The 26,501-nt window shown below is 41.0% G+C and overlaps 1 protein-coding gene across 2 annotated transcripts in view; it reads left to right on the top strand.

The window, feature by feature from the left end:
• The window catches only part of phactr3a (phosphatase and actin regulator 3a), a 32,854-nt gene that overhangs the window by 3,458 nt on the left and 2,895 nt on the right, over nt 1-26,501 (top strand). The window contains exons 2-8 of one of the 2 annotated variants that reach the window (XM_034086485.2): nt 15,263-15,427; nt 16,696-16,863; nt 17,375-17,590; nt 19,268-19,496; nt 19,933-19,980; nt 20,119-20,369; nt 22,798-22,951. In XM_034086485.2, the coding sequence (XP_033942376.1) occupies nt 15,263-15,427; nt 16,696-16,863; nt 17,375-17,590; nt 19,268-19,496; nt 19,933-19,980; nt 20,119-20,369; nt 22,798-22,951 (1,231 nt within the window). The remainder of the gene's footprint in view (nt 1-15,262; nt 15,428-16,695; nt 16,864-17,374; nt 17,591-19,267; nt 19,497-19,932; nt 19,981-20,118; nt 20,370-22,797; nt 22,952-26,501) is intronic. The other variant, XM_034086486.2, reaches the window with a different exon arrangement.

Raw genomic sequence — 26,501 nt, 5'->3', positions numbered from 1 at the left:
TCTAACCATGCATCCATCCATCTATCCATCCATCCATGCATCCATCTATCTATCTATCTATCTATCTATCTATCTATCTATCTATCTATCTATCTATCTATCCATCTATCTATCTATCTATCTATCTATCTATCTATCTATCTATCTATCTATCTATCTATCTATCTATCTATCTATCTATCTATCTATCCTGATTTCAGATATGAGCTCTTTAAACCTGTTTTGCTCCTAAAATAGCGTTATGGTAATAAAGGTTTCTGAGCATGGTATGGGCCTAAAAAATACCATTACGTTACTATGGTTTAACAGACAGCGGCTAGTTTCCACAGTTGTGTAAAGGGGAAGGGTGAGCGGAATTTACTCTAAGCTACGTAGATGCCACCAAATCCTAAACAATGTCCCTTTAAATCCCGTTATACTGAATATCTTTCACTCAAGACAAGTTGGATATCAAGTCACTTAATAACATCACTTTGGAATTTGGAAAAATGATATTCACATTAATAATTGTATTTTGACCTTTTATAGATAAAACAATCAAAGAAATAGTGTCAAACTATGTGTGTATAGAATGTTCTTTAGTTGACACATTTCGTTTTCAGAAGAAGCGCCCACAACTACAGGAAGCCTGAACTTATTTAGGTCTTTCTTTCTTCTTTTTTGGTAGCAGAGCTGTAACTACTCACTCCTCATGGTCACCCTGAAGGGACTGAGTCAGTCGAGGCCACCTGTTAGTGATAGACACTGGAGAGCAATTCATTTCCATCCTTCTTGATACTATAGAGGTCCCCACAGGGGCCAAGGAGAGACGCTCAGCCATCGAGTCTGAGAGCAGTAACAAGATATCTGCTCTCAGGAGCCATCCTGAAATGTTTACTGTAGTATTATTAATTGATGTGGTTGAGACTGTATGCTTTAAAGCTGGCACTTTGAGAAAGTGATACATATCTGTTGATCCACGACTAGCAGCACGGATTCATTCACTGAGTTATTTTCAAGTCTGATGCCTGATGAAGGGTAGGCCATATAAATACAAGTATTATAAAGCATTATATGCAGTAAGGAATCTGTCTTACTGCTCTACCAGGTGAGGGACCAAGCTGCCATAACAATATATTTTAAACCACTATAGTCACCGGCATAAAAATACGAACAAAGATTTTAGAAACATAGACTTCTGTTCGGGGCACAAGGAGTCACTAAATGGTTTAATTAAATGATATGAATCATATGCTGTGACCTTTACAGTCTTATTTCAGACTTTTGTTCTCTACGCACAGTTAAATATATTTATGAGGAACCTTGTTCATTCACTCCGGTTAATATCTTAGAGACTCTATGCTTTTATTCACTTTTTCACATTGGTTTTAACTTTTAATTAATTTTTTTATAAGTAGGGTTCTTCCTATTCGATGGAAAAATGATATGTTATAATTAATGAGTTCGGAATTTCTAGTTTTTGACTAGTCAATTTAAACACTTAAGGCACTTTTTTCATTTATATCAAATAAACAATGCAATAAAATCACTGATTGCAACACCGTCCACATTGGCTTGATTCAATTAAAGATTTTTACATTATACCTTTCTAGAAAATGTATGGCTGGACGAGGAAAATTCAGAAAAACTTCATTGTTGTCTTTTAGATATTGCTGCAACTAACTATATTCATTGAGACTATTTATTTTAAAGATATAAAATAACGATACAACCATAACCATCACAGTTTCATCACAAAGTCAAATATCTTGCTTTTTTCCAATCACCTGTCTGTAAAAAAACCCAAATGTTTTCAACTTACAATGTTACAAAACACAAAAGCAGCCTCATTTTACATTTGATAAGCCTGGGCCAGCCACTCCTTGGCTTTGTGTAAGTCTATCTTTCTCCTCTCTGTTTCTAACATAACTGCATGTTGTTCCAACTGAACTGTCACATTGTGGATGCTCGACCGCTGAGTAGTGAATGGGGATAAGCTGCATCTGGACGCCTTGTTGAGCCCCGCTCTCTGCGGATGCCTTAACTCTCTTTCAGCCGCCCATGAAAATAGAGCACAAAAATGAGGAGAACTACACTAGCCCTACATCATGCCTGCTCCCCGTGGAAGGGGGAGCACATTAGGCATTTGACAGTGTTTGAGCCATGTGTGTCTGCGCTTGTTGTTTGCGTGCGTACACCTGCGTGTTTCTTTTTTTGGCAGGTGCATCCAAGTGTGCATTGATCTGCAGGAGAACTGGCAGGCCTGAGCAGACTCATGCAATGAAAGAAATCTCAAAATCAGTCTGGCTCCAGAATATCCAGGAGCCAGACAGAAAGGCAGGTGGAGAACACAGAATTAGGACCCAAGCAGACTCAACATATTTCCCCAGCGTAAAGGCAATATGTAATGGCACTATTTAGCCTTTAGAGACTAAGGTTAAATGAAGTTCAGGAAGTTGCATGCACTATGCTCTGAAGGGTAAATAGCTAAGAGAGGGAAACACATTTTTGGAGGAAAGGAGAGGGAAATGAAAGAGCAACAAGAGAATGTGATGAGGAGAAGGCTGCCTCTGTTGGAAAACAGCCAGGAAGTTGTCCCTGTTGCTAACTGATGATGGATAGTCTACAGGAGCAGACCATTAACAACAAGCCAGTGGCTGTGTGGCTCTGATTTGGAAATCCTCAGTATGAGCAGCACGGGACAGTTTCCCATGGATCCCGTTCAACCTTAACGTGATGTAGAAATCTGAACTACTTATTTTGTCACAGAAATAGGAAAAGATAGATAACATTTTTGTTTGATTAATTATTTAAATAATTAAAGTAATGTAGAACTAGTGTCTTTCATTGACCATGTTCCTTTTCTTTTGAACGTTGTAAACTATTTATAATGAATTTGTTTCAACATTAACACCGCAAGTTGTGTCCTTTAAACTAGGAAAGCCATAATCCTGTTTTCGTATTGTACATTTTTCCGAATAGCTGCCCAAAACATGCACTCTTCTTTCATTGTAGCTCTGGTTTTGGTCCCTTCACACGGCTGCTTTAACAGCTTATTGCTCCGCTATGTTCACCATATAGTTTCTAAATGTGCCAGTCTGCTATTTGTTGCTGGGCCGGTAGCCTACAGTGAGTTTCTAGAGTTGTTAAAGCTACCCGTTGCTGCCAAAAACGACGCTATGAGAGCAGCGTGAGCGAAACAAAACGGTACAATTTCAGGCAATAATACAAAAACAATGAACTGCAGAGCTGGGTTATATTCAGCGTGTCCATCATTGCATGCAGCTTATTCAAGTATTCATGTGATTTATCAATATAAAAAAAGTGATTGGATTCGCTTTTAATATGTCTCGCTCCCTCCTCCCCCAGTCAGTATGTTCGTAACATCAGCAGCACACCCTCTCCTTCTCTCTCACACACAGAGACACTCATAAATCGATGTTTTTTTACCCTCACACCTGTTCTTATCCGCCGTGTCCCTCTATCCTAACAAACCTGCCAGATTCAGTCAGAGATAGATGAAGAGGGCAGAGGGGAGTCCCCGGCCCCATAAACGATAAAAGCTCCTGTCTGGGACGGAGAAACAAAGTGGACAGGCAGGAAGGAAGCACACATTAAGGATGGTGTGAGAGAGAAAGACGAAAAACCTGAGGCAGGTAGAGCCTAAAGTAAGGGAGGTATAATGAGGCAGAGTGACGGACTTTAAATCACCGCAGAGTTGAGATAAAGTGGTGTGAGGCCTTCCATAGAGTGACTGTTTGATGGGCACTTACACTATACAGTATTGTTGAACATCTCCACCAGGGCCTCTCAGGAGATGCTAAATTAAATACATAGCCGGATCAGATAACTGCACAAGAAGTATTACGGTCATAAAGAGGAAATGAATCGAAGCGTTTCATTGTGTTGTTGAACTGACTGTGTGTGAGGTAAAAAAAGTATATTTAAGGGAAGTGAGTGGAGGCTGAGAGAGTCTGTTCATAAATACTCCGTTCATTCAATAGTCCCTATATAGTGAAAGAGCCCTCACTAGTTTACCTATTTTGAAATGTATTTATGATTTTGTTTAAGTACATATTTGCTAAAGCCAAATACCAAAACACAAAAATACATTTTGAGTTTCACATATTGATTCTCAACATACTGTATATGTACAAAGGTAAAGTAAATCATTGTTTAGCACCATCACTGATTGTTGTAATGTCATATAGCGATTGTTTTTACATCTGTCAAAGGGGAATGCCGGCAGTGTGTGAATTTAAGCAAACGTGTATAATACATATGCTAAGTAGGCAATTTTCTTTATTTTGTTATCTGGAGTAAGTTGTTTTGTTGACCTTTGACGGCACATTGCGCTCTGTGAACTTGATATTAGACTTTTTTTCTTAATTTCTGACATACACTAAAAGGTTAATTAAGAAGAAATAGATAACACGAATGCGGAAACATCCTTCTTCTTGCTACAATATCACACATTCTGTTTGCAATAATGTGGACAGTTTTCACACTTACAGTTTAACAAAATAATGGAAGGGAAATATATTGCACTGAGCTGCTAATAGGGAGTGATGCTGGACTTGGTTTCTCCTGTATTTCAACAGTGATTTTCAGAACCATGGAGAGCACCAGGCTTAGCTTTGCAGCGGAGCCATGTTCTGAGAGCTGATCAGTCCGCCCCGGATCACAGAGGCCTCGTCCCAGCCGGGCTTCTGATCTGCCGGGGGAAGGACCCGGCATTTCTCTCTCCTACCCTTGCACTGATTAGACACATTAGTGAGGAAAGCACATTGTGCAGATCCTGGCACAAATTCCATTAATTTAATCATCCCATACATTCATGTAAGCCAAAAGCTCAAATCCAATCCCATTAAAACTGCTATTAGAACTGAGGCCAAGCCTATAGTACAGAGTGTGGTCATTATTGATTAGTTAGTGGCTTCTAGCACCTTCTCCATCAACACTGATTCATCATATAGCCCAAACCTGTTGGACTACCAGATAATGTATTTGTTCCCAGCCCCGCAGCGTCCCTGTGGCACGGTGACACTGCAGGGAAGCCTTTGTGCTGTGTTTGTGGACAGTTTTCCCATCTGCCATCAGTCCCAGGCAGCGCTGACAACAGTTTCTGATCCAGCACTGACTCATGTTTGCTCCAGACCAAAACAGCAGACCGTTTTTCCCTCTTTAAATCATTTCAGTTAAGATATACAGTACCGAGATCTATGCAAGTGTTTAGAATTAAGTTGGATGCATAAAATCAATACTTTAAGAGATGAAGCATAAAATCAATTTGGCAGCAGAAGCTTAGCTTTAATTACTAAGGTCATCATTTTAACTGCAGTCATGACTGCTGTGATTATATTACGCACACATTACATTTCCTATCTGTGATCTCTCATTAGAACCAGGAGGCAGCGTATTTGTTTGACCCCTTGTCCTCAGTATGTTCCATCATATGCATGAGATGGCTATTGACATGGTTATTACATGGTTTGATGATAAATGCCTGTACTGCCTGGCTTGTTTAAGTATATCTGTACGTCCGTGACAAATGAGGTTACTGGACGGTTAGCGCGCTGACTCGTGTCTGTGCTGTTTGACGTCACAAAATGAGCCATTGGCGACTGTTCATCCTGGCCGGCATGATATCCAGAACATGGGATAAACACAGCTTTTGGGGCAATAACATAATTACAATGTCATGCTATGTTGTGTTCCCTTGCAGCTTTGCACACATCACAGTACACTGTGATTAGGTTCCTAGCCTAAACCACTACTTAGGCCAAGCTGTCCCAGGCTCCTCCACTTGAGGGAATCTGAATGCGAGTGGCATCCTTGCCGTGGGAACACGTTTGGAGATACAGCGCTGACAGTGGTGATTTGTTCAGTTCCTCTGTGCACCTCCCATTGTCTTTCCTGCCTGGAGACCGTGGTGTGCTCTCCTCCCTGTAGAGCCCTGTGGAACTGAGCTATCTGCTTCTGTATCAAGTGTAGACACACAAACATGTAGACAGACTCATGTAATCACACAGATTGTGGTTGCAGTGAATATTTACTCCCCTGCTCTCCCTCTCTGTCTCACACACTCTATATGCTTTGTAGGAATGTTGCAGGCAGGAACAAACGACACACAATCGCTCACCCACCTGACTCTGATACCGGAGTCTATAACTAGCCTTTTAGTCTAAAGAATGCCTCCACACAATGGAAAACTCACGATTCCTTCACCTGAGCGTTGACTTTGAGAAACCGGCTGCTACCAGTGAGGAAAGACTGCTCACTTCTCAGAGAAATACAAAAGACACAGTACATTCAGGATATTGTTCAAGGATGTCTGAATAATACCCTGTTGATAGACACAGCGACTGCTGCAGGATGAAAGCTGTGACCTTTTTGTTTTGCTGGGAAACTCGTTCAAAGCACAAGGCTGCATGCTTTTTTGTTGCCATCAGGGACAAAAAGTGTAACTTAATAATTAGATAATCTCTCTGAAGAGGGAACTCTTTTGCAAGCAGCACTTTTGAAGAGCTGCTGAATGAGTCAATGTGAATCTGGTAGTTGTTAGATTAAAGTGATAGACTGCAGGAAGAGCACAGGGTACAGAGGGTGAACCACAACTTCCATTACCTGATTGGAGGCAGCGTTTTGATGGAACAGTATGAGATTTATTTCAACAGGAACACAGTCCAAAACTTAACTATGTCCTGGAAGTCTTCCTGGACACATTCACGGTCTCCATTCTTCTTCTGGTGGTTGCTGCTGGGTGGGCAGGCTGGAATGACATTTTCTGACGCTCGCCCTATTGTGTGGGTGACAGGAAAAAGCACTTTTAGCAAGAACATTTTCGACCCACAGGATGGATGAGATGACTGTAGCGATGCTTTCACAGTCGGTCAAAGATAGCCTGTCTTTTTTTGGTTCAAATGCAGAGGCGTGTCTGTGTGTAAATGTGTCATGTCTGTAAGTAGTTCTGTTTAGAATAGCAGTGGTCTCCATTTTCAACTTCAAAAGTCAATTACTGTCTAGGCCAGGACCCATTTAAAATTATTTGAGTAGAATTAACCTTCACCAGTGCAGAACAATTGTCAAACTTGCTTTATTCAGTCCTTTCTGTTCTTACTCACCTTTAACCTACCTTAATAACAAATGTACAGTTTTTGTTATTTCACTTGAGATTACAGTAGGGTGTTTTTGTGTGCCTTTCTCAGTTTGTCGGAAGTGGTCAAGTCCGAGTTGGAAAACATCTTGGGTGCTGTCGTGGACCGTTAACACTCTAGTAACATTTAAATCAAAATGTGATGACAGTAGATGTGTTGTTTCCTCCCACACATTCCTGATGAAGAGGAGGAGTTTTGGCTTTTAGCTTGTTGCTTATTAAGTCATAAATACAGTTGCAGATAATAATGTTGTATAAACAATACTTTTTAGATTCAAAACCAAGCTTTATGGGGCTTTGAAATAATACTATATGAATACTATACAAATCCACCAATATATGAGGTACTTGTAAGGGAAGAGAGGATGAGATATAACACAGGTTGAGTAGCACTTTTGTACTTCCATGGCTAGGAAACGTTTCTTAACCAATGTTACTAATTCAGTTTTGAGAAGGAACTACATGCTTAGTTCTTCTTGTTGATGCTGCAGCAAAGGCTTACACACAAAGCCACCCACTGGTCCACATTCTCAGCTCGAACATATGGTAAAAACAAGAGCCCCGGGCACTTCCCATTGGCTGCTGGCTTCACTGACATCATTCCCCTCTCTTGATGCCAGAAGCCCACTCACTGGAGTTTCACACTTTGGCTGTAATCACTTTGATGATGTGGAGGCTTGACCTTTGCTAACTCAAATAAATTAGTTTCCAGAAGGAGCTTATTTTGGTTTCTTTAGACCAGAACTTACTTATTTCTTTCAATATGGACAAAAATGGTATACATGTGTTTTATTTGTAAAACTAATACACATTTGAGATGCTAGTAAGAATAAGCTTGAACCCCAAAAAATAAAACCGTCAGTGCTGCCGACTCTTTTTCAATGAAAATAGCGAGCAGCACTAGCTTCAAAACGTGCTAAATCTAGCAAGAAACTTGACATGTTGGCAACATTGACAGTCCTCCATGCTTCCCTGAAAAAACATTTTGATTGTTTTTCTTTTGTTTGTCAGAGTGTTTCATTTACTGATTGCTGTCAGGATGTAAATATATCAAAAAAACGAAAATACATTACCCACCCTAGCTCTAAGGTCATCATTTAATTCCAGTTAGGTTGTTAAATGAGAATGACATGTGCGCTTTCAATGGAGAGACTTCTCTGCTTTATGAAGTACATTGTTGTGGGGAGAATGGAAATTAACAAGGAAACAAAGGAAATGACCTTTTGCGTCCTGAATGGTGATTACTGTCTTCCAGTATAATAAAGCTTTACCTAAGGGAAAAGTACTGATTAGTCATTCAGTTGTTTTGTATTGTTGTAGCAAAGCTTGATAGGAAGAATATCGGTGATTGGATAAACATTTGATTGGAAAAAGTTTAGAGCTGTGACTCTTTATGAGACAAGGCTTTCAGATGTTATTAATGAATTGTAAGTTGGTCTTTGTACTTTTTAAAGACAGAATAGAGTCATTTTTTAAGGTGTTCATAACTCTCTCTGCTTCTCCATTAATCATTCTGTACTTGATCACTGTCGTTCTTAAACCCAGCCTTTGTCTCTCATTCATACTTTCTTTAATTCCACAGTGCTTTATCCCTTCTGTTCTTCGCTCTCTCCCTGCGAGTGGTTAGCTGTGTGCCCTGACTGTGCCTAGGCCCCTGAGGCAGGGGGCTACACACAGATGGCAGCACAGTTGTAAAGCCAGGGGGGTAAAATGAGGAGGTTATCTGGCGTGGCAGCGGGTAAGAAGGTGGTCCATTCAAGGGCACATTGTCAGTTGACATGGTGGAAGGAGCAGAGCAGCTTTAGCCAGGAACAGAGGCACTGTGGGGCTCGCAGAGGTGATGAGAGTCAAGGACCATTCTGACGTTATTTATAGCTGTGATGAGAACACACACACACACACACACACACACACACACACACACACACACACACACACACACACACACACACACACACACACACACACACACACACACACACACACACACACACACACACACACACACACACACACACATTGTTAAGCAGGAATGGTTGCACAGTAAGATGTATATGTTTTGTTATTAGCCACGGGTTTTCCTGCAGCAAGGTACAGTATAGTATACACGCCTTGCTAGCAGTGGTGTTAGGCTGCAAACTGCAAATGCTAACCTGGTAACATGCTCACAATGCTAACATGCTAAGGTTAAGTAGGGATACTGTTTACCATTAACATTTAAGCATATATTAGCATGCTAACATGTGCTATTTCACCCTAAATATAATGCAGTGGAGGAATATTATTAATGATGCAGGAAGTTAGTCATGAACCAAACTGTTGTAGGAAATACAATTTTGACTTGATGAGGCAGCAAAAGGAAAAGGAAAATGATAACAAAAGTGCATATATTATTATTATTAACACATAGCCAATGTTAAACGCTACTGTGAAAAACAGTGCAACAGACTGGACTCGTTGTAATTGGTAAATAATTGTTTATTTTATGTTGTAGCCTACTAAAAGTAGTAATAGTATTTCCCTGACTCACTTTACAACCCTCCAAGGCCTTTTCATCGTTTTCATTTCCAGTGCTGATTGTGTTTAACACCTGTTTGCAAAATAACATTACATTTGGATTTGGGTTAAAGATGATACATTCTTGAATCTTCAACGTTTTTGTAATGCAGTCTAATAGTGCAAACATTAATAACATCATTTGTGTCAAAGTGAAAGGCCACTCATTAGATCCATCTGTCAGGTCATTCTGCATAGCAAGGCTTTCCGCACACAACCTCAGTGCTGAAACTATCCTAATCCTCAGTGTGAATGTCTGGCAAAATCTGTAAATATAATTTACACGTATTCAGAGTTGTTTTCGTTGCTTACTCACATGCATTGCCTTTGTGATTGTCAGTGTTACAACAGAGCAGGAACTTTGGGAGTTTGGCACCTTGACAAAGCATTCCTTCTATTAACGACCGTTGACTTTGAGAAACAGACTGTATAAAAGAGCTATAGTTGGTTACTGGTTATTAGTGATTTGTAAATTACAGTGTTGAAGCTTTACATTTTGGCCGTGGCCATCTTCTTTTAATGTTTACCCTGCTTAATTGCCTATAAATAAATGTACATCATAGACGTAGACAATGTTTACGAAGGAGAAAGGCAAGTGTGAGCTCTTTCACATGGGCTTTACATTTCTGACCTGGTTGTGCATGCTATTAGACTTTCTTCATTTATATTCCTGTTCATTCGCTCACTATAGGCACTTGAGAGGGAAGTTCACATGTGGGGTGAGATCCTAGGCTCCTGAATGTGCTGACAAGCTAGTTTAGAGGGGTGTGGTCCTTGGTAGCACACTAAAACACTCTGATGTAGTTTCCTCGCCAAGTGAAATGATCATATTGCCTTTATGTATTTGCTTTGCTTCATTCCAGTCCTAAATCATGTTGGAGTTCACACTGTTCTACTGCAGCATAGATTGTAGGATTCACATGGTATATATTTAATTATATGACGTGTTCTGTTGAGAATTTAATCTTTTAACTTGTGTAAATCCGTGACGCAACCATCTCATTGGAATTACAGTATGTGCAGATTTATTGGAGAGGACCATGTGCAAGCAGCAAATGGTTATTGGGCTTCTGCATCAGCATGACACGTGGATTTAATAAATCCTATTTGCATTGCCATATTAATTAGAACCGCCACATGGTGCATGTAGTTCATTCATGCTTATCTGACACACATTTCGACATATCCTCATCTGTTGGATCAAATAAATCTCCATGTGCGTGCGTTTTCACCTAATTCTTGTGCTCCTGTCATTTTCTCTTAAAACCACCGCTTCTACGAAAAATGAAGAGTTACTTGATATGCATTATAAATAGCTGCTCTGTGATTGGACGAGCCCAGATTCTCTCTTCCGTATAGCAACAGCCCCCTCCCATCCCTCCTTCTCGCCGCTTCTCCCTGGAATCCCCTCTTTCTTGCCCCCCCTTCCATCTCCTTCCTTCTCCCTTTCAAAAAAACGCAGATCTCCTTCTCCATGTGGCTTCACCCCCTACCCACAATGCACTGCTGCCACTGGCTTTAGATGTGGCAGGCAGTGTCTGTATGGGGGCTCCTCCTCCTCCTCCTCCTCCTCCTCCTCCTCCTCCTCCTCCTCCTCCTCCTCCTCTCCTCTAAGCTACAGACAGACTCTCGCTCCTCCCGCTGGCTCCCACTGCTGTGGCAGCATCTGGATGTGGATGTGGTCGCCATGGCAACAGCAGCGGGCCTGACCCCACCTCCTCTCCCCTTCTCTTCTCTCTCCCTACACACTCACACACACTTTTTCCCTCTCACACAGACACAACGCCTTTACCCCTCCTGCTCCCCCTCTCCTTCTCTTAAGCTTCTCTCTCTCTCTCTCTCTCTCTCTCTCTCTCTCTCTCTCTCGCTCTCTCTGTGCGACTGGGTGCGTTTCCTTGGAGCTTGACCTGATTCTGCATGCGCCGCCACGTCTGCCACGCTGCTTGTGACAGCAGTGATGGTAACACAGACAGAGGGGGTGTGCGGGGTCGACTGACCTGTTTCAAGTAACCTTCAGGGTCAAATGTCAAGCTGAAAATGACTTCCTGTCATCTCATCTTTCCTCCTTCACTTACTCCCTTTACTCCCTCTGTTTTCTGACATGACTTTCCTTTCCTCACATCTGGCTGTTTACCCGTCCCCATTTCCTCTTTCCACTGCCTTTTCTTTCTTATTTTCCCCATCTCCTCTCCCTCTTCTTTCTTGGACCACCTGTCCTTGTTTTTCATTTCCTTTTCCTTTAACGTTTCCTTTTCTCCTATGTTTCTTCTTTCCTTTCCTCTCCTACATTGTGTCTCCTCTCCTTGTTGACTGTCCTCTCATTGTTTCTCCTTTCATCTTCTACTCTTCTCTCCTCCCCCAAACAAAACCACCATCCTCGTTCTACTCCCTGCTGCTTTGCTTCAGGGCAAGGAGCTGCAAGAAAAGGCGTGAAAAGGAGTCAGCTGTATCCTCCCTCCTCCATCACTGTACTGAACACACACCCGATCCCCTCTGCACCACCCTCCCTCCACCCCCCAAACCTCCCCCATTACAAATCCTTGCCTCCTCCTCAACTGAATATTTGAACAAAGATATCAGCCTCCTGAAGGCATATATGGCTGCCTTTTTGTCACAATGACGCATGTAGCTCTTAAATACATGGAATATATTCTACATTTACTGTTTCTTGGCTCTCTTGGTGATTGCAACCCAGCAGCAATGTTCACACATGGATCTGTAGGCCAACACTTGGCCTGTTATGAGTCATAGCCATCGTTGAATGAAATACACATTTCCTTTAGAGAGAAAGGGGCTCTCTGTGCAAGTATAGCAGCACAGTAGGTGGTTCAGCTCATTTATATTATAAATAAATGAACTGCATATGGACTGCACTCGTCATACATTGCTGCATACCGGTACTTTCATTAGTATTCATCACTTTTATCAGTTTGTAAATGAAACTGTTGATTCTTCCATATATTTATCTTCTTTACTGTTTTTTTTCTTGTTTTATTTGTATCACTTTCATTGTAAGCGATTGTGAGCTCATTTTCTGATGTTATAGTATGTTCGGATACTGCCTGTGCTTTTAAGTTGTTGTGCACAACATAACTACTTGCATGTATGACATTATCAAAACAGCAGATCTTACACACCCATATCATAATGGCCTTTGTGTAATGCATTTGATTTCAAAATGAACAGCAATCCTTATTCTGCCTTTTTCTTGCCATTATAATCCATATTGTAGAGATATTTACACTGAGGACACTGATCACTTCGGAGACATGTATGCTGTGATAGCTAGGACAAAATGTCATATACAGTGGGGCAAAAAGTATTTAGTCAGCCACTAATTGTGCAAGTTCTCCCACTTAAAAAGATGAGAGAGGCCTGTAATTTTCATCCTAGGTATACCTCAACTATGAGAGACAGAATGAGAAAAAAAAAATCCAGAAAATCACATTGTCTGATTTTTAAAGAATTTATTTGCAAATTATGGTGGAAAATAAGTATTTGGTCAATAACAAAACTTAATCTCAATACTTTGTTATATACCCTTTGTTGGCAATGACAGAGGTCAAACGTTTTCTGTAAGTCTTCACAAGGTTTTCACACACTGTTGCTGGTATTTTGGCCCATTCCTCCATGCAGATCTCCTCTAGAGCAGTGATGTTTTGGGGCTGTCGCTGGGCAACACGGACTTTCAACTCCCTCCAAAGATTTTCTATGGGGTTGAGATCTGGAGACTGGCTAGGCCACTCCAGGACCTTGAAATGCTTCTTACGAAGCCACTCCTTCGTTGCCCGGGCGGTGTGTTTGGGATCATTGTCATGCTGAAAGACCCAGCCACGTTTAATCTTCAATGCCCTTGCTGATGGAAGGAGGTTGTCACTCAAAATCTCACGATACATGGCCCCATTCACTCTTTCCTTTACACGGATCAGTCGTCCTGGTCCCTTTGCAGAAAAACACCCCAAAGCCTGATGTTTCCACCCCCATGTTTCACAGTAGGTATGGTGTTCTTTGGATGCAACTCAGCATTCTTTCTCCTCCAAACACGTCTCGTTGAGTTTTTACCAAAAAGTTCTATTTTGGTTTCATCTGACCATATGACATCCTCTCAATCCTCTTCTGGATCATCTAAATGCTCTCTAGCAAACTTCACACGGGCCTGGACATGTACTGGCTTAAGCAGGGGGACACGTCTGGCACTGCAGGATTTGAGTCCCTGGCGGCGTACTGATGGTAGCCTTTGTTACTTTGGTCCCAGCTCTCTGCAGGTCATTGACTAGGTCCCCCCGTGTGGTTCTGGGATTTTTGCTCACCGTTCTTGTGATCATTTTGACCCCACGGGGTGAGATCTTGCGTGGAGCCCCAGATCGAGGGAGATTATCAGTGGTCTTGTATGTCTTCCATTTTCTAATAATTGCTCCCACAGTTGATTTCTTCACACCAAGCTGCTTACGTATTGCAGATTCAGTCTTCCCAGCCTGGTGCAGGTCTACAATTTTGTTTCTGGTGTCCTTTGACAGCTCTTTGGTCTTGGCCATAGTGGAGTTTGGAGTGTGACTGTTTGAGGTTGTGGACAGGTGTCTTTTATACTGATAACGAGTTCAAAGAGGTGCCATTAATACAGTTAACAAGTGGAGGACAGAGGAGGCTCTTAAAGAAGAAGTTACAGGTCTGTGAGAGCCAGAAATCTTGTTTGTTTGTAGGTGACCAAATACTTATTTTACCGAGGAATTTACCAATTAATTCATTACAAATCCTACAATGTGATTTCCTGGATTCTTTCCCCCCATTCTGTCTCTCATAGTTGAAGTGTACCTAGGATGACAATTACAGGCCTCTCTCATCTTTTTAAGTGGGAGAACTTGCACAATTGGTGGCTGACTAAATACTTTTTTGCCCCACTGTATATGTAGCAGAGGAGCGGGATATTAGAAACAAAAATTGGTTGAAACAGTAAAAACAATCAGCCCTGTTTAACTGGCCGATTCTAATGAAGTTAGTCTCCGAGGAAATGCATTCTTTTGGAGCTTTATGAGGCTGTCTGTGTCTGTGCACTCAATTCAATTCAATTCAATTCAAAGGGGCTTTATTGGCATGAAAGTTAAATTAAACAATGTTGCCAAAGCATCACAATACAAAATAATTAACAACATTAACATACATTTCAAATGTTTACATATTATTGATGATATATATACAGTGATATGCACTCTTATCTTTCCAAATTTAGACTGTAAGAGATATTTATTTTAATGCGTGACGTATGGCTTGGAGGGAGGGAATTCGCAGGGAAGTAACAGCATTGAGGGAGTGTGCCTCGATCAAATTAGTCTTTCTAATTCAATCTGTTCACAGCACTTGGAGTCCATCATGGTTTATTCAGTAAGGTGAGCATACTAATTGTGCTCTGGTTTTTCTCCCTCTTTTTCTCTCTCCCTGCTCTCACTTTTTTTTTTTCATCCTTGTATCCCCACCACCATGCTCTCTCTCCCTTTCACCCCCTCTACAAACCCACACTCATTTTTCCTTACCCCTGTATTCCTCCTGCTACAACTCTTCCAACTGTCCCTGTAGTAGAGTTGGTGGACCAGCAGAGGGTGCTGAGGGGCGGCTGTCTGGTGAGCGGGGTCCACACTCCACCCATCCGCCGTAACAGCAAGTTGGCCACCCTGGGGCGCATCTTCAAGCCCTGGAAGTGGAGGAAAAAGAAAAATGAGAAGCTAAAGCAAAGTTCCACAGGTATGGTGCTGGATGGGAAATTGTTGTAAAAAGATAACTAAATAGGATCACACCATCATGACACAATTACAACATGTCCCCTTCTTTGCTTGCTTTTAAAAGCAGCCTTAGCCGGTATCTACAGTTTTTCCATCATTATATTGCTGATCAGATGGCTAAATGCGAGATGAAGTGTGCTTTTTAATCAAGATGATATACTGTAATTGGTGAATGTCATTTAAAGGGGACATATCATGCAAAATGCACTTTGTGATGTCTTTTATATGTGTCCCCGGTGCGTCGGGGAACTCACGCAGCGTCAGAAAATAAAACCCTCTCTCTTTTCCTCCGTACCCAAATCTTTTAAAAACAGGGGTACAACGAGGATACAGATTTGCTGCCGATCTGACGTCAAATCGGCAGAGGACCCACAGAAAGTTGCTATCAGAAACAATGCCTGACGTGTTTTGGACGTAATCTCGTCTTTGTTTACATTAGCAAGACTCGCTAACACTCAGAGCTAACTTGTACTGGAGAGCACATGTGTTTAAAAAGCAGGAAATAAAAAAAGGAACTCACCTTGTGATAAACCCGCAAGAGAAAAAGCATTTGAGCTCCATACTGTTTCAGAAATCATCTTTGATGTGGCTTAGAACAGAATGGCGTTTTATCAAAGCAGAATTTAACTTTATCTCGGGTAGAATTCTGATCAGGCATTAGCTCCACCTCCTTTTTTTTTTTTTTTTCAAGCTAAGGACCCAAAATCCGCGTTTCTCTAACAGGGCTGCAAAAGAGGGGTATGAGCAATATGATGCATGGCTACAATGGGTGAACTGTTTGGTATTTTAAGCACAAAACTTCACAGACATGTTATATGTATGGCCCTACAATATATGTTTCCAATATAGCATAATAGGTCCACTTGAAGGAAATTGTGACATGTGGTCACTGGTCACTTCATCCCCCATTTGTTTTTCTAATATAAAACATGTATTTCTTTCCATTCATATAATAACTATTTATTGAAAGTGTATTTCCACTTCTTTTGCATAGTTTATTGTACATTTGAAAGGCAATACTCACATCAAGGCATAAGTTGCGTTCAATGCTTCATTGTAACTGCCTGCCTTATGAAAACAGAGAAAATAGGGGGAAAGCAACAGGAGGAACAGCGTCATTATTAGAAATTACATTCTATGATTGGAGATAACTCATATGAATGTCACAAAGTTTTATGTATCCACAACACAGACATCTTGACATACTTCTCCCCTCCTTTCCTCCTACAGATGTAGCATTATCAAGCAATCTTCTATGCCACGACCCCTGTTCCCCCCCCCAGGGCTGCTGCTCAGACGGTGCAGTCCGGCTTGGAGGGTTCGGGGGGTCTTTGACCTCAAACCTCACAGTCAGCAGTGTGGAATACCTCTGTCCTGAGGAGGAGCTTCCCCCACCAGGTAGGACAATCGATCACTGTGGAGTCACCTCATCAATGCACATCTAAAAGGAGAGCAGCAAAAGCAACAGATGAGGGGGAAATTCATATTTGTAAAAATGGATTGGTATATTAAGAGGTTTTTACTGTTTTCGTCCAACAACAAGCCTTTATTGTTATAATGTAATTTATTATTTATGCATCACAAGTAAAGGTTTAGTATTTTTGTAATTCTTTAGCTGCTTATGATATCAGCAAAGCTATTGCTAGATGAAACTGAAACTAGTGTGTGTTTATTCTCTATACATGTACCTCTAGAGGGCAGCAAAGTCAGTTAAATAACCTTCCTGGCCTCCACTCCCATCTGCTATAAGAGGTCTACAGTATGCATGTTTATAAAAGCAGTACATTTTAGAATTGAACATTGTAGAAACATGTCATCAATAGGACCAACGCAGCTTGGCAAGACTCTACAGAAAAAACAATTTAACCTCAATGTTGATTTCCTCTTTTCCTTAATTTCTGTTCTACAGCAGTCGCCCCTCCTCAGGACTGTGAACAGGAGGAGGAGAATGTACTACCACCGGATGAGGAGGGGGGTGAGGAGCTGCACCCTGCCGGGGATTTACCTGAGGGGCTGCAGGACGTGGGCGAGCAGACGGAAGAAAGAACAGAGGAAGAGACTCCTACAGGAACGTCCCCACCACAAGTACCTCCAAAACCATTTCACCAGCTGAGTCCAGGCGATGGTGAGTGCAACCTGAATGTAAAAAAACTCCATTACAAGTAAATGTACTGCATTCAGAATACTACTTTAGGACAGAAGTAATTTTAGGGAAGTATACAGAAGGCTTCAGAAGTACTCTATCAGTACTCCTGTGACTGGTGGATTATAACACATTATTGAAACTGATACATCAATGTGTACGCGGCATATGACTGTTGCTGTGAATTTAAACCCGTACAGTTTGGTAGATAGGTAAATCTGAAAGGTCTATGATTACGGGTATCAAATAATAAAGTTCTACTTCACAAATGTTTATTTTACCTTTGAAAGATTAGAGGAGAAGTGTCTCTCTCTTTGGTGAACAAACAACTCATTATCATCTGAAACTTAACAAGGAATAAGACACTGTTCAAGAGATCACAAATCAAAAAGGTTACTGGTGAATTCAAATGTATCTATAAATAAACATGACTAATGACATGCTTTGTCAATGGTATGACATGGTATACACTTCCTGTCACTTAAGTGAGCGTGGTCTAAAGTACTTATGTCTTGTTTTGCTAACATTCTATATTTACCCAGGTAACAAACATATTTAGTATTGTGAAAATTAAGGATCTAAGGTGTTCACAGACATTAGTTAATGTTTGCTTTACATTTACAGTTACACTCTGTTGCCACATCTCACAAAAGTATGTTGTTCAGACAGATACATTGGTCTCAACCAAAGTTAATTTCCCCCCTATGTGTCTGTCTGGGAAATGTAATAATGAGCTCAATATTTACTAGGTGACTATGGAGCTATAGAAAATCTGAACGAGGAAAAAACTTCTAGAAGAATTATGTCTATCCCTGCAGGAAGTGTTCCAGAGGCTTATAGCATTATATCTTCTCTGGTGGGTCAGGGTGACTCGACACGTTATTTACTGTGTTGTTGAACAAATCCTACTTTTGGTACAGATACATTGTTTGAAAGCCAAAGTTGAAGTAACTCAGGTTCATCTAGACTCCTATGCCCATACCGACTAGGTCAAGCCAAACTTTTAGACATTAAATAAGGAACACACGTGCTGTAGATACAGTGCAGAGGACAGGTTGGCAAAGCCGTTAGTGCTCTAATTTCTTCAAACTCCAGATGTGTAGTCAAGTGTACTGAGAAGTTTATATTCCCATAAAAGACGCCCATCACCCCAGCTACAAACTGTTCTGTCTGCTGCCGTCTGGCAGGCGGTACCGCAGCATCAGGACTAAAACCACCAGACTCAGGGACAGTTTCATCCCACAGGCCATAAGAATGTTAAACACCTGAACTTTGAAACAACATCCATAACATTCATCTGTTTGCAACTCATATATATCAATATTCCAATTACTGTATATAGACTATTCTGCACAGTTTCTATCATATTCTATTTCTATTATATTCTATTTTATTTACTTGCACTATTATCTGTTATATTGTGTTGCATTGTAGGAGGAGCCTGTGACCTAATATTTTCATTGTCATAACTACACTGTAGCTATGCACACATGACAACAAAAGCCTTGAAACCTTGAAGTATACATGTAAATGTGTTTCCCAAAGCTCAGTTCAGTATCAGTGAGTCCAGCTCCCATGAGCCTGAAGATATGAGGTTATGAGGAAATTGGATAATTGTTGTTAACTAACCTCCATATTTCTGTTCGCCCTCCCTTTCAGATTCAGGCCCTGCGTCGCTCCCCACCCACCTGCCCAACTCCTACCTCCCCAAGGAGCCTCCGCCCAGGGCCACAGAGAGCATGGTCTCAATGACCCTGCCGCTACGAGGCCACCTAGCCAACAGCTCAGGGTCGCCACATATAGGCAATATGATGCATCCTCCCATGCCTCCTAGCTGCATTATGGAGGAGCTGCAGAGAGCCTTTGCTTCCAAGAACAGACAGGAGAGGTGAGTCCTCAGGCTGACCAATAACATCTGATCATGTTATCAACTTCTCTCAGTCACTGGGACTGGGAAGAACAAATGTTGGTTTGTTTCTGGTGTGCTGGCTGTGGTGACTATAATGTACTTTGCTGACAATTCTTACATTCCTGAAAATACAACGATATGTTTACATTTCCCCCAATGAATTAAAGACAAAGTTTACCCCCCAAAACCCACACGTTCCACTAACAGTAACACATGTTTTTCTTTTTTGAAAAGTCTTGAATGAATTCAATTAAATGGAGGGTTTAACCACTGCACAACTATATCACTACAACATATTACAACCTCCCACACAACCCGTGCAATATAATCAGGCGTGAGACTATTTATGTGTTTTTTTCTTTAAAGTTTGTTGTTGTTGAACACATCTCTTTTTTTGGATTCTTCATTAACCAAGGCATGTGAGAAAAACAAAGTTTTCTACAAGAATTCCAGGTGACACAGGGTGAGCAGTTTGGTGGTGGAGTATTCCTTTAAATATTGCTTTGTAGGGTGGCACCATTAAAATATTCTACATTTCAGACGTTTGCTCCCCCTGTCCTCCACATTAATCCGACATGTACCCTCCTCTGTGCCCCCTCAGTGTCCATGAAGGGTGTGAGCAGGCCTCACCCCCCAGGCTGTGGTGCTCAGACGGACGGCTCTCTCGCTCCTGCAGCTCTGAGAACCAGCGCACTTTAACCTTCGGGGGCTGTGTGGGAGGAGGAAGAGGGTCCGACTGGCCCAAGAAGGAGGCGGAGGAGAATAAGGAGAACATGCGGCTGGACCAGTGCTTCTCCAACACCTCAGGCCTCCCCAACGACCTGGAAGAATGGAATGACTCCGTAATCTCTGGTGGGTTAAAGAGCTTAAAGGTTTACAATGTAGTCTGAAGCATCTCCACATTCACACTTTCTTTTGTTTTGGTTATGTAGTTTACATATTGAATTTTAAATCAAACAATGGCTGTGAGGTTAAAGTGTTGACAATCGTTTACATTTGAATGCGCTCACATTGATACTGGGAGATCGTTTAGGAAATGTAGCTCCGTCATCGTCCTACAGCTCTCCTGAATCCTACCTGTACCCTGGTTTGTCGTCGCAGCAGTTTGGGAAATGTAGTTTAAAACATTTTTTTCTGCTATTCCACAATGTAAAGCTGAACCAATTAATGTGTATTTCAGCTCATTGTTTATGTATTATGTTTTTCAACTTTTGTTCAATCAAATGAATTAAATAGGCTTTGATACTATATTTTTTAACAACTGTGTTCGATCCAAAACTTCTTACTATTCAATTTGATATAGTGCTCAAATATACCGATAGTCATTTGTAATTTAATATTTGAATGGGGCAGAAGCCTGGTTTGCACGATTGGTAATCCAGATTTAGCAGTTACATATGAAAGGTGCTCAGTTCATACAGCCTGACTTTAAAGTTGTCACTTTAGTTAGTCATTTTAAATCAATGTGCTGCAATACAGAGCAAATTGAACAGATTTTTCATAAATGTAATATATTAAACTGGAAACAGACACTAGGATTCTTAGTAGAGCATAAAAAGGGTTTAACCCTGTTAAGCCCCAAAGACCCCTTCGGCAGGTCTTTTTTTTTTTTTTCACGACACTGAGTCTCAGTGCATCTTAATATTTAAAAACCTATTAATGCCAGATTAACGGGAAGAATCTCAGCTAACTGACGATACAAACAATGTTTACCAAAACAAAACACAAGTCTCATAAGAAGCATCTAAATGACCCCTGAGCAGGAAAATGCTAACGCACTTTGGCACAGAACTCAAGATAAAGATACCCTTATTACTTATCGTAACTGCACATACAAGATATTTGATTAAAGCTGAGACTCCACAGATTATATAGGTATAGTATCATCACTGAGCGATCAGAACTCGCGACAGGGGAAGCAAACACTGACATCACAATACGTAGCATTGCGGAGGAAAAACGGGAGATCGTCTCACGTTGGCTCTAGCAGTTAAAAAGTTGTTTTGCTAAATCTCTCTAAAAAGGTCAAATGTCACTTGTTTTGCATCAATCTTGATACAGGGTACTTATTATATGTTGTAGTTTGGATTCCTAAAGCTTTTAGTCTACCATCCCATCATTCAAGGGTGGTTTTCACTATAAGTAATTTTTTTTTGTTGGACGGACTCAATAATTTACATTTTTGTACCGTGTTCAATCTGAATTTACTAGGGATGTAACGATATATCGAATATCGCGATAAATAAATGTCTCATTACCGTCGTGAGACTGACAAAATCTACCGCGATTTAAATAACTTTTCTTTTTTTTTAAAAAACCTTTATTCAACCAGATGGTCCCATTGAGATAATCGATCTCTTTTTCAAGGGAGACCTGTCCAACATGGCAGCAAGTAGGTTACAACATGAACATAAAACAACAGATAACACAAAAGGTCATACATTTAGGACGTATTTACAGGGCTACATGTACATACCTAGAGACATTGACAAGTACCAACAGTATATTTATATCTCGCCCTGTCAATAAGCCTCACCTTCTTGGCAACAACGGTATTGTTTTTGAAGTGGTGGAGAGACAATGCACAGTTTTACCCACTGCTGTTACCCATGGCCAAAACATATCTCTCTGTCCCAGCAACATCAGTACCAAGCAAGAGAGTTTTTTCCACAGCAGGGGATTTTGTAAACGCCCAAACATCCCAGCTTCTACCTGGAAATGTGGACATGCTCATATTCCTACAAGATAACCCTGATGATGCTGAGTGGGTGAGTTAGAGTTGAGTTACTTGAAAAACTAAAGTGAAACTTGATTTATTCTATTGCCGGGTCTGATTATTATATTGTTGACACTTTAAAATACTACTATCCTACTAAAATGCTGTACAAATCAGATTTATTATTTAATAAAGAACAAATAAATAAAGTAAAAAAAAAAAAAAAAACATTTTTTCCTTTATTTTTCAATATCGCGATAAATATCGTACCGTGGACTTTTTATTGGGATATTATCGTACCGTGAGTTTTTGGTATCGTTACATCCCTAGAATTTACTTTAAATAAAAATATCTATATTGATTCTGACACTTCTACATCCAACTCACAGATGTAACCTTGCTTTGAGAAAAAAGATTTTTAATTTAACCCTTTTAGAAGGGAAGATATGGTCATTTGTTCTGGGAATGTCATTTTCGAGCCTGAGACCTTAAAAACAGGCTCAGGGCTTAACAGGTTAATAAGTACATGTTTTCTGTGTATTCATCTTTGTTTGTGTGGTTCAGGCACACTTCCTCGCAGGCTAAGGAAGGAGTTGCTGGCTGTCAAACTACGAAACAGGCCCAGCAAGCAGGAGTTGGAAGACAGGAACATCTTCCCAGCCAGGAGCGACCAGGAGCGCCAGGACATTCGCCAGCAGATCGAGATGAAACTAGCCAAGTAAGAATTTCAACTTTTCCTACTTTGCCATCGGAGTATAGGTGTTGTAAATATTAAACTTAACAAATATATCAGTCCCATAAATTATCTTCGTCCTCTCCTAAATAATATCTAACTGCAGTTAGGCAGTGTAACGATGCAATCCCATGACAGATGTAGGCAATGCTTTGCAGGGTAACCTGTATGCTTAATTGCGTTTATATATCAACCACCAGTAGGCGGAGGAGAGATAGAATATGTATGTATGTTCTGAAGGGATTATGTGATTGTTTTGCCCAGACTTGATTTATTTTGTGTAATCTACTGCTGCTGCTCTGAGGTCTGTTTGAGTGTAACGCTCTGGCCAAATCTTCATATTGGGAAGCTTCTCTATTAAATTCCAGAAAAACACTCAACCACTAAAACTGACAAGAATCCCAATGGGGGGAAATTATATATCTTATCAAACTAGTAGGCGGCCAGTTGGAGTAAAGGTCAAGGAATACACATGTGCAGAGTACATTTCTGGATGCTCTCAAAAGCATCTGCTTCTAGGAAATCCTCCTGCAAGACGCAACGCAGATGTTTGTTTGTACCCGCCAGGATATTAATAGAACAACTGGCTTTTGTAACACAACTGCAGAACTTAATGGGAAAACCGACATCAGAAGTCTCGTGAGTGAATGTATCACAAGACCTAGGTGTTTTTAACACCGACATATCAAACAGGGGCCAACCACAGCATTACATAACCTGCTATGCAAAAACTCGCAAACAGGCACAAATACCACCCACACTTTCTAGAGAACGAGATGTATCATCTGTCTGTGAGACAACCACGAATACTGCTTCACAGATCTATTCACTGGAAGAACATTTTTTGGTTATTTGTGAATTGTATAAGTGTTCACAACAAACTGCTTATATAGAGAATGAGGATGGAGCACAACGCGCATAATAGACAGCAGGGTCTGTGTTTTGAAGACAGAGGCTCCACTTGTGGCACAGCAGTGAGAGAAGCTGCTGGTTACATAAGGTCGTGTTTCTACAGAGCAGCGAGATCATGAACCCATTTTCTTTATTTATAGCAGTTTTTGATTTTAGAATAATACAGAAAAAATAATGATCTTAGGAGAACCAAAACGGGCTCTAGAGGCAGTTTCATTTTTGTGTTTCTTCCTGACGTTGAGAAAATCCTTTGCTCCATGAATTCAGAGGCTGTGTTAAATGTAATGTAAAAGGCTTCTGGTGTTGTTGTTATCTGTGAAGCACTAGCGCTCTTAACAACTTACATTTAAATATGATTTAAAACAGTGTCAGAAATATGCAAGAGAATGCCTTTTTATCCTACTGTACAGTATATACATACATTAAAAGCATACTGCACCACTTTGGGAGGAAATCCTGGCTAAAAATAGCTCCAAATGGTACGGAGGAGTACAAATCTAATTTCGCCTGGGTATTCATACTGAAAGACAAAACAATCCATCACACCCTCCTCTGGATTTGCTCCAGGTAACTCCCACAATAGATTCTGCCGCCCTTTTTCGCATCCTGTCTGCATCTCGCAATGAAGACCTACTGTTGCATTTCTTGCCGATCAAGCAGAAACTGCCATCAGGTATTATGGCAGATAATGACACCTTGTCTGTCCATTGTGTCGGTGACAGATGACCTTTCTATCTTTAGAGACTCCAGGCCAGGCGATTGTGCTGCAGCCGCACTCTGCTGTTTCTATTCTTAACTCCTGACTCTGTTCAATAATGCATCTCCCCATGCTCGCCTTTCTCTCCACAATGTGTTGTCAGGGACTTATACCAGCAGATATAGCGGGGGTGGTGGAGCCTGTGGGGGGGGGCTGCTACTGTACTTAAAGGAAGAAAAACTGGAAATGGCCATTTGTGTCTCCCTGCAGTCGATATGAAATAAAAGGACAGATTGAGAGCCTCTGCCACCCACTCGTTTCTTTACTATTCCTTTGTTTGGATTTGTCATCCCTCACGTGGAGGACAGAGTTAGATTTTCTTTTGTTACTAATTTTTTTGTTTTCCTGAGTGGGAAATGGGAACCCTCATGCCAACAGGCGTTTATGCGTCATCATGGGGGATACCTTTCAAAATCTTATTATGAAATATCCTAAACCCAAATGTGGAAAGCAGTAGGTTCTGATGATCTCATTATCAATACATAAACCATCTTCTGTCACCCAAGAGCAGAAGAGTGATAAGGTTTTTGATTATTGTGTCTGACGAAGGACATGTGACTATGTGACCAAAATAGTGTTTTGTATTCGCAGCGATCTCTGATTTATTCGGCTCCGCGCCATAGAGATGGTGTGATGCTATTAATAGCTGGAGACTCTCTGTAAAGCACATACAGCTCTGTGTGCAGTCCTGAACTCCCCATTAGTCTGTTGCTAGGGAAAAGCGAGAATCTCTGCGAGGAGATGCTATTGTCTCAAGGATACCAAGTGTTGTTGCTTAGCAACTCCGCGGCCAGGTCAATAATACAGTGGCTGGTCGTATTCGCTGGGGTTTTGAAAGTGATTTTCCGTGTCATCTGTTTGAAATGTAATACTGTAAGAGCTTTGGACACTGTGTGGACACTTTGTCTATTGGTTAGTTTAGCGGAGAGTCGTGAAGCGAAAGAGTCGTCGTGTTGAGCCGTTCCCCGCCTCATGACATTTTATGATAGAAGCATAAAACGTGGGTAATTTCATCTAAAACTGCTATAATAAAAAAGGGGAACCTCCCAGAGAAGGATGATAAAAAGCAAGAAGAAAGACATGGATCAAACACCTGCTTACTGATCATGAGACTGAAATGGCTCTGGACCACCCCCTGTTAGTGCTACATTTGTTATCTTATTTCTCAGAGGGGAGTACAAATATTGCTTTGTTCCTCATGGTATTCTGGGATGTCTCGTCACATTAATTAACACAGACCTGATTGCTCTTGTACTCATTACTGTATACATATCTACAAGTGTAATTGTCACCCACTCTTTCCTCTGCCAATGTTGTTATGTTAAAAACTCATCTTAAAATCTTATACGTGATGCAGTTTAGTAGTGAGGCATTTTCTGTTTTGATGGAGGTGCCTGGTTTTGAATTTATTCAAGTCCCACTTTAAGGCCAACATAATTGAATTAGCTTGTCAGTGCCCATCATGCCAGTGGTACACAGAGACACTCACTGGGCCATGTGCTTTGTGGGCGTCCAGGTCTCAGTCTGTGTGACCTAACTTTGATCTTTCACAGGACAGATCAACAAAGTGTCCGGTGTTATCTTGGGTGAAGGCATAGAGAGCCCTGTTGAGTGGCGGCATTCTGCCCTCTCTGTCCTTTCCACCCCTGGAGGTGTGCTGTGTGGGGCGTGCCACATGCTGTCGGGCTGAGCCCTGTTGTGCAGCTTACATTTATTATTTATACAAAGTATGAATAGTTCACACGCACAGGGGACTCCGGGAAAACATTTGATTTGGAAACCTTTCGGATGCTTTGATGGTGAAGGAACACGACAGCCTGAAATTAATGTAGGCTACTGTAAGTGTGATCTGAAAGGCTTATTAGA

This window comes from Pseudochaenichthys georgianus, chromosome 7 (genome assembly GCF_902827115.2).
Source record: "Pseudochaenichthys georgianus chromosome 7, fPseGeo1.2, whole genome shotgun sequence".
Taxonomy (NCBI): domain Eukaryota; kingdom Metazoa; phylum Chordata; class Actinopteri; order Perciformes; family Channichthyidae; genus Pseudochaenichthys; species Pseudochaenichthys georgianus.
Note: the sequence above shows the minus strand (reverse complement) of the source record. Positions and strands in the feature narration are given on the sequence as shown.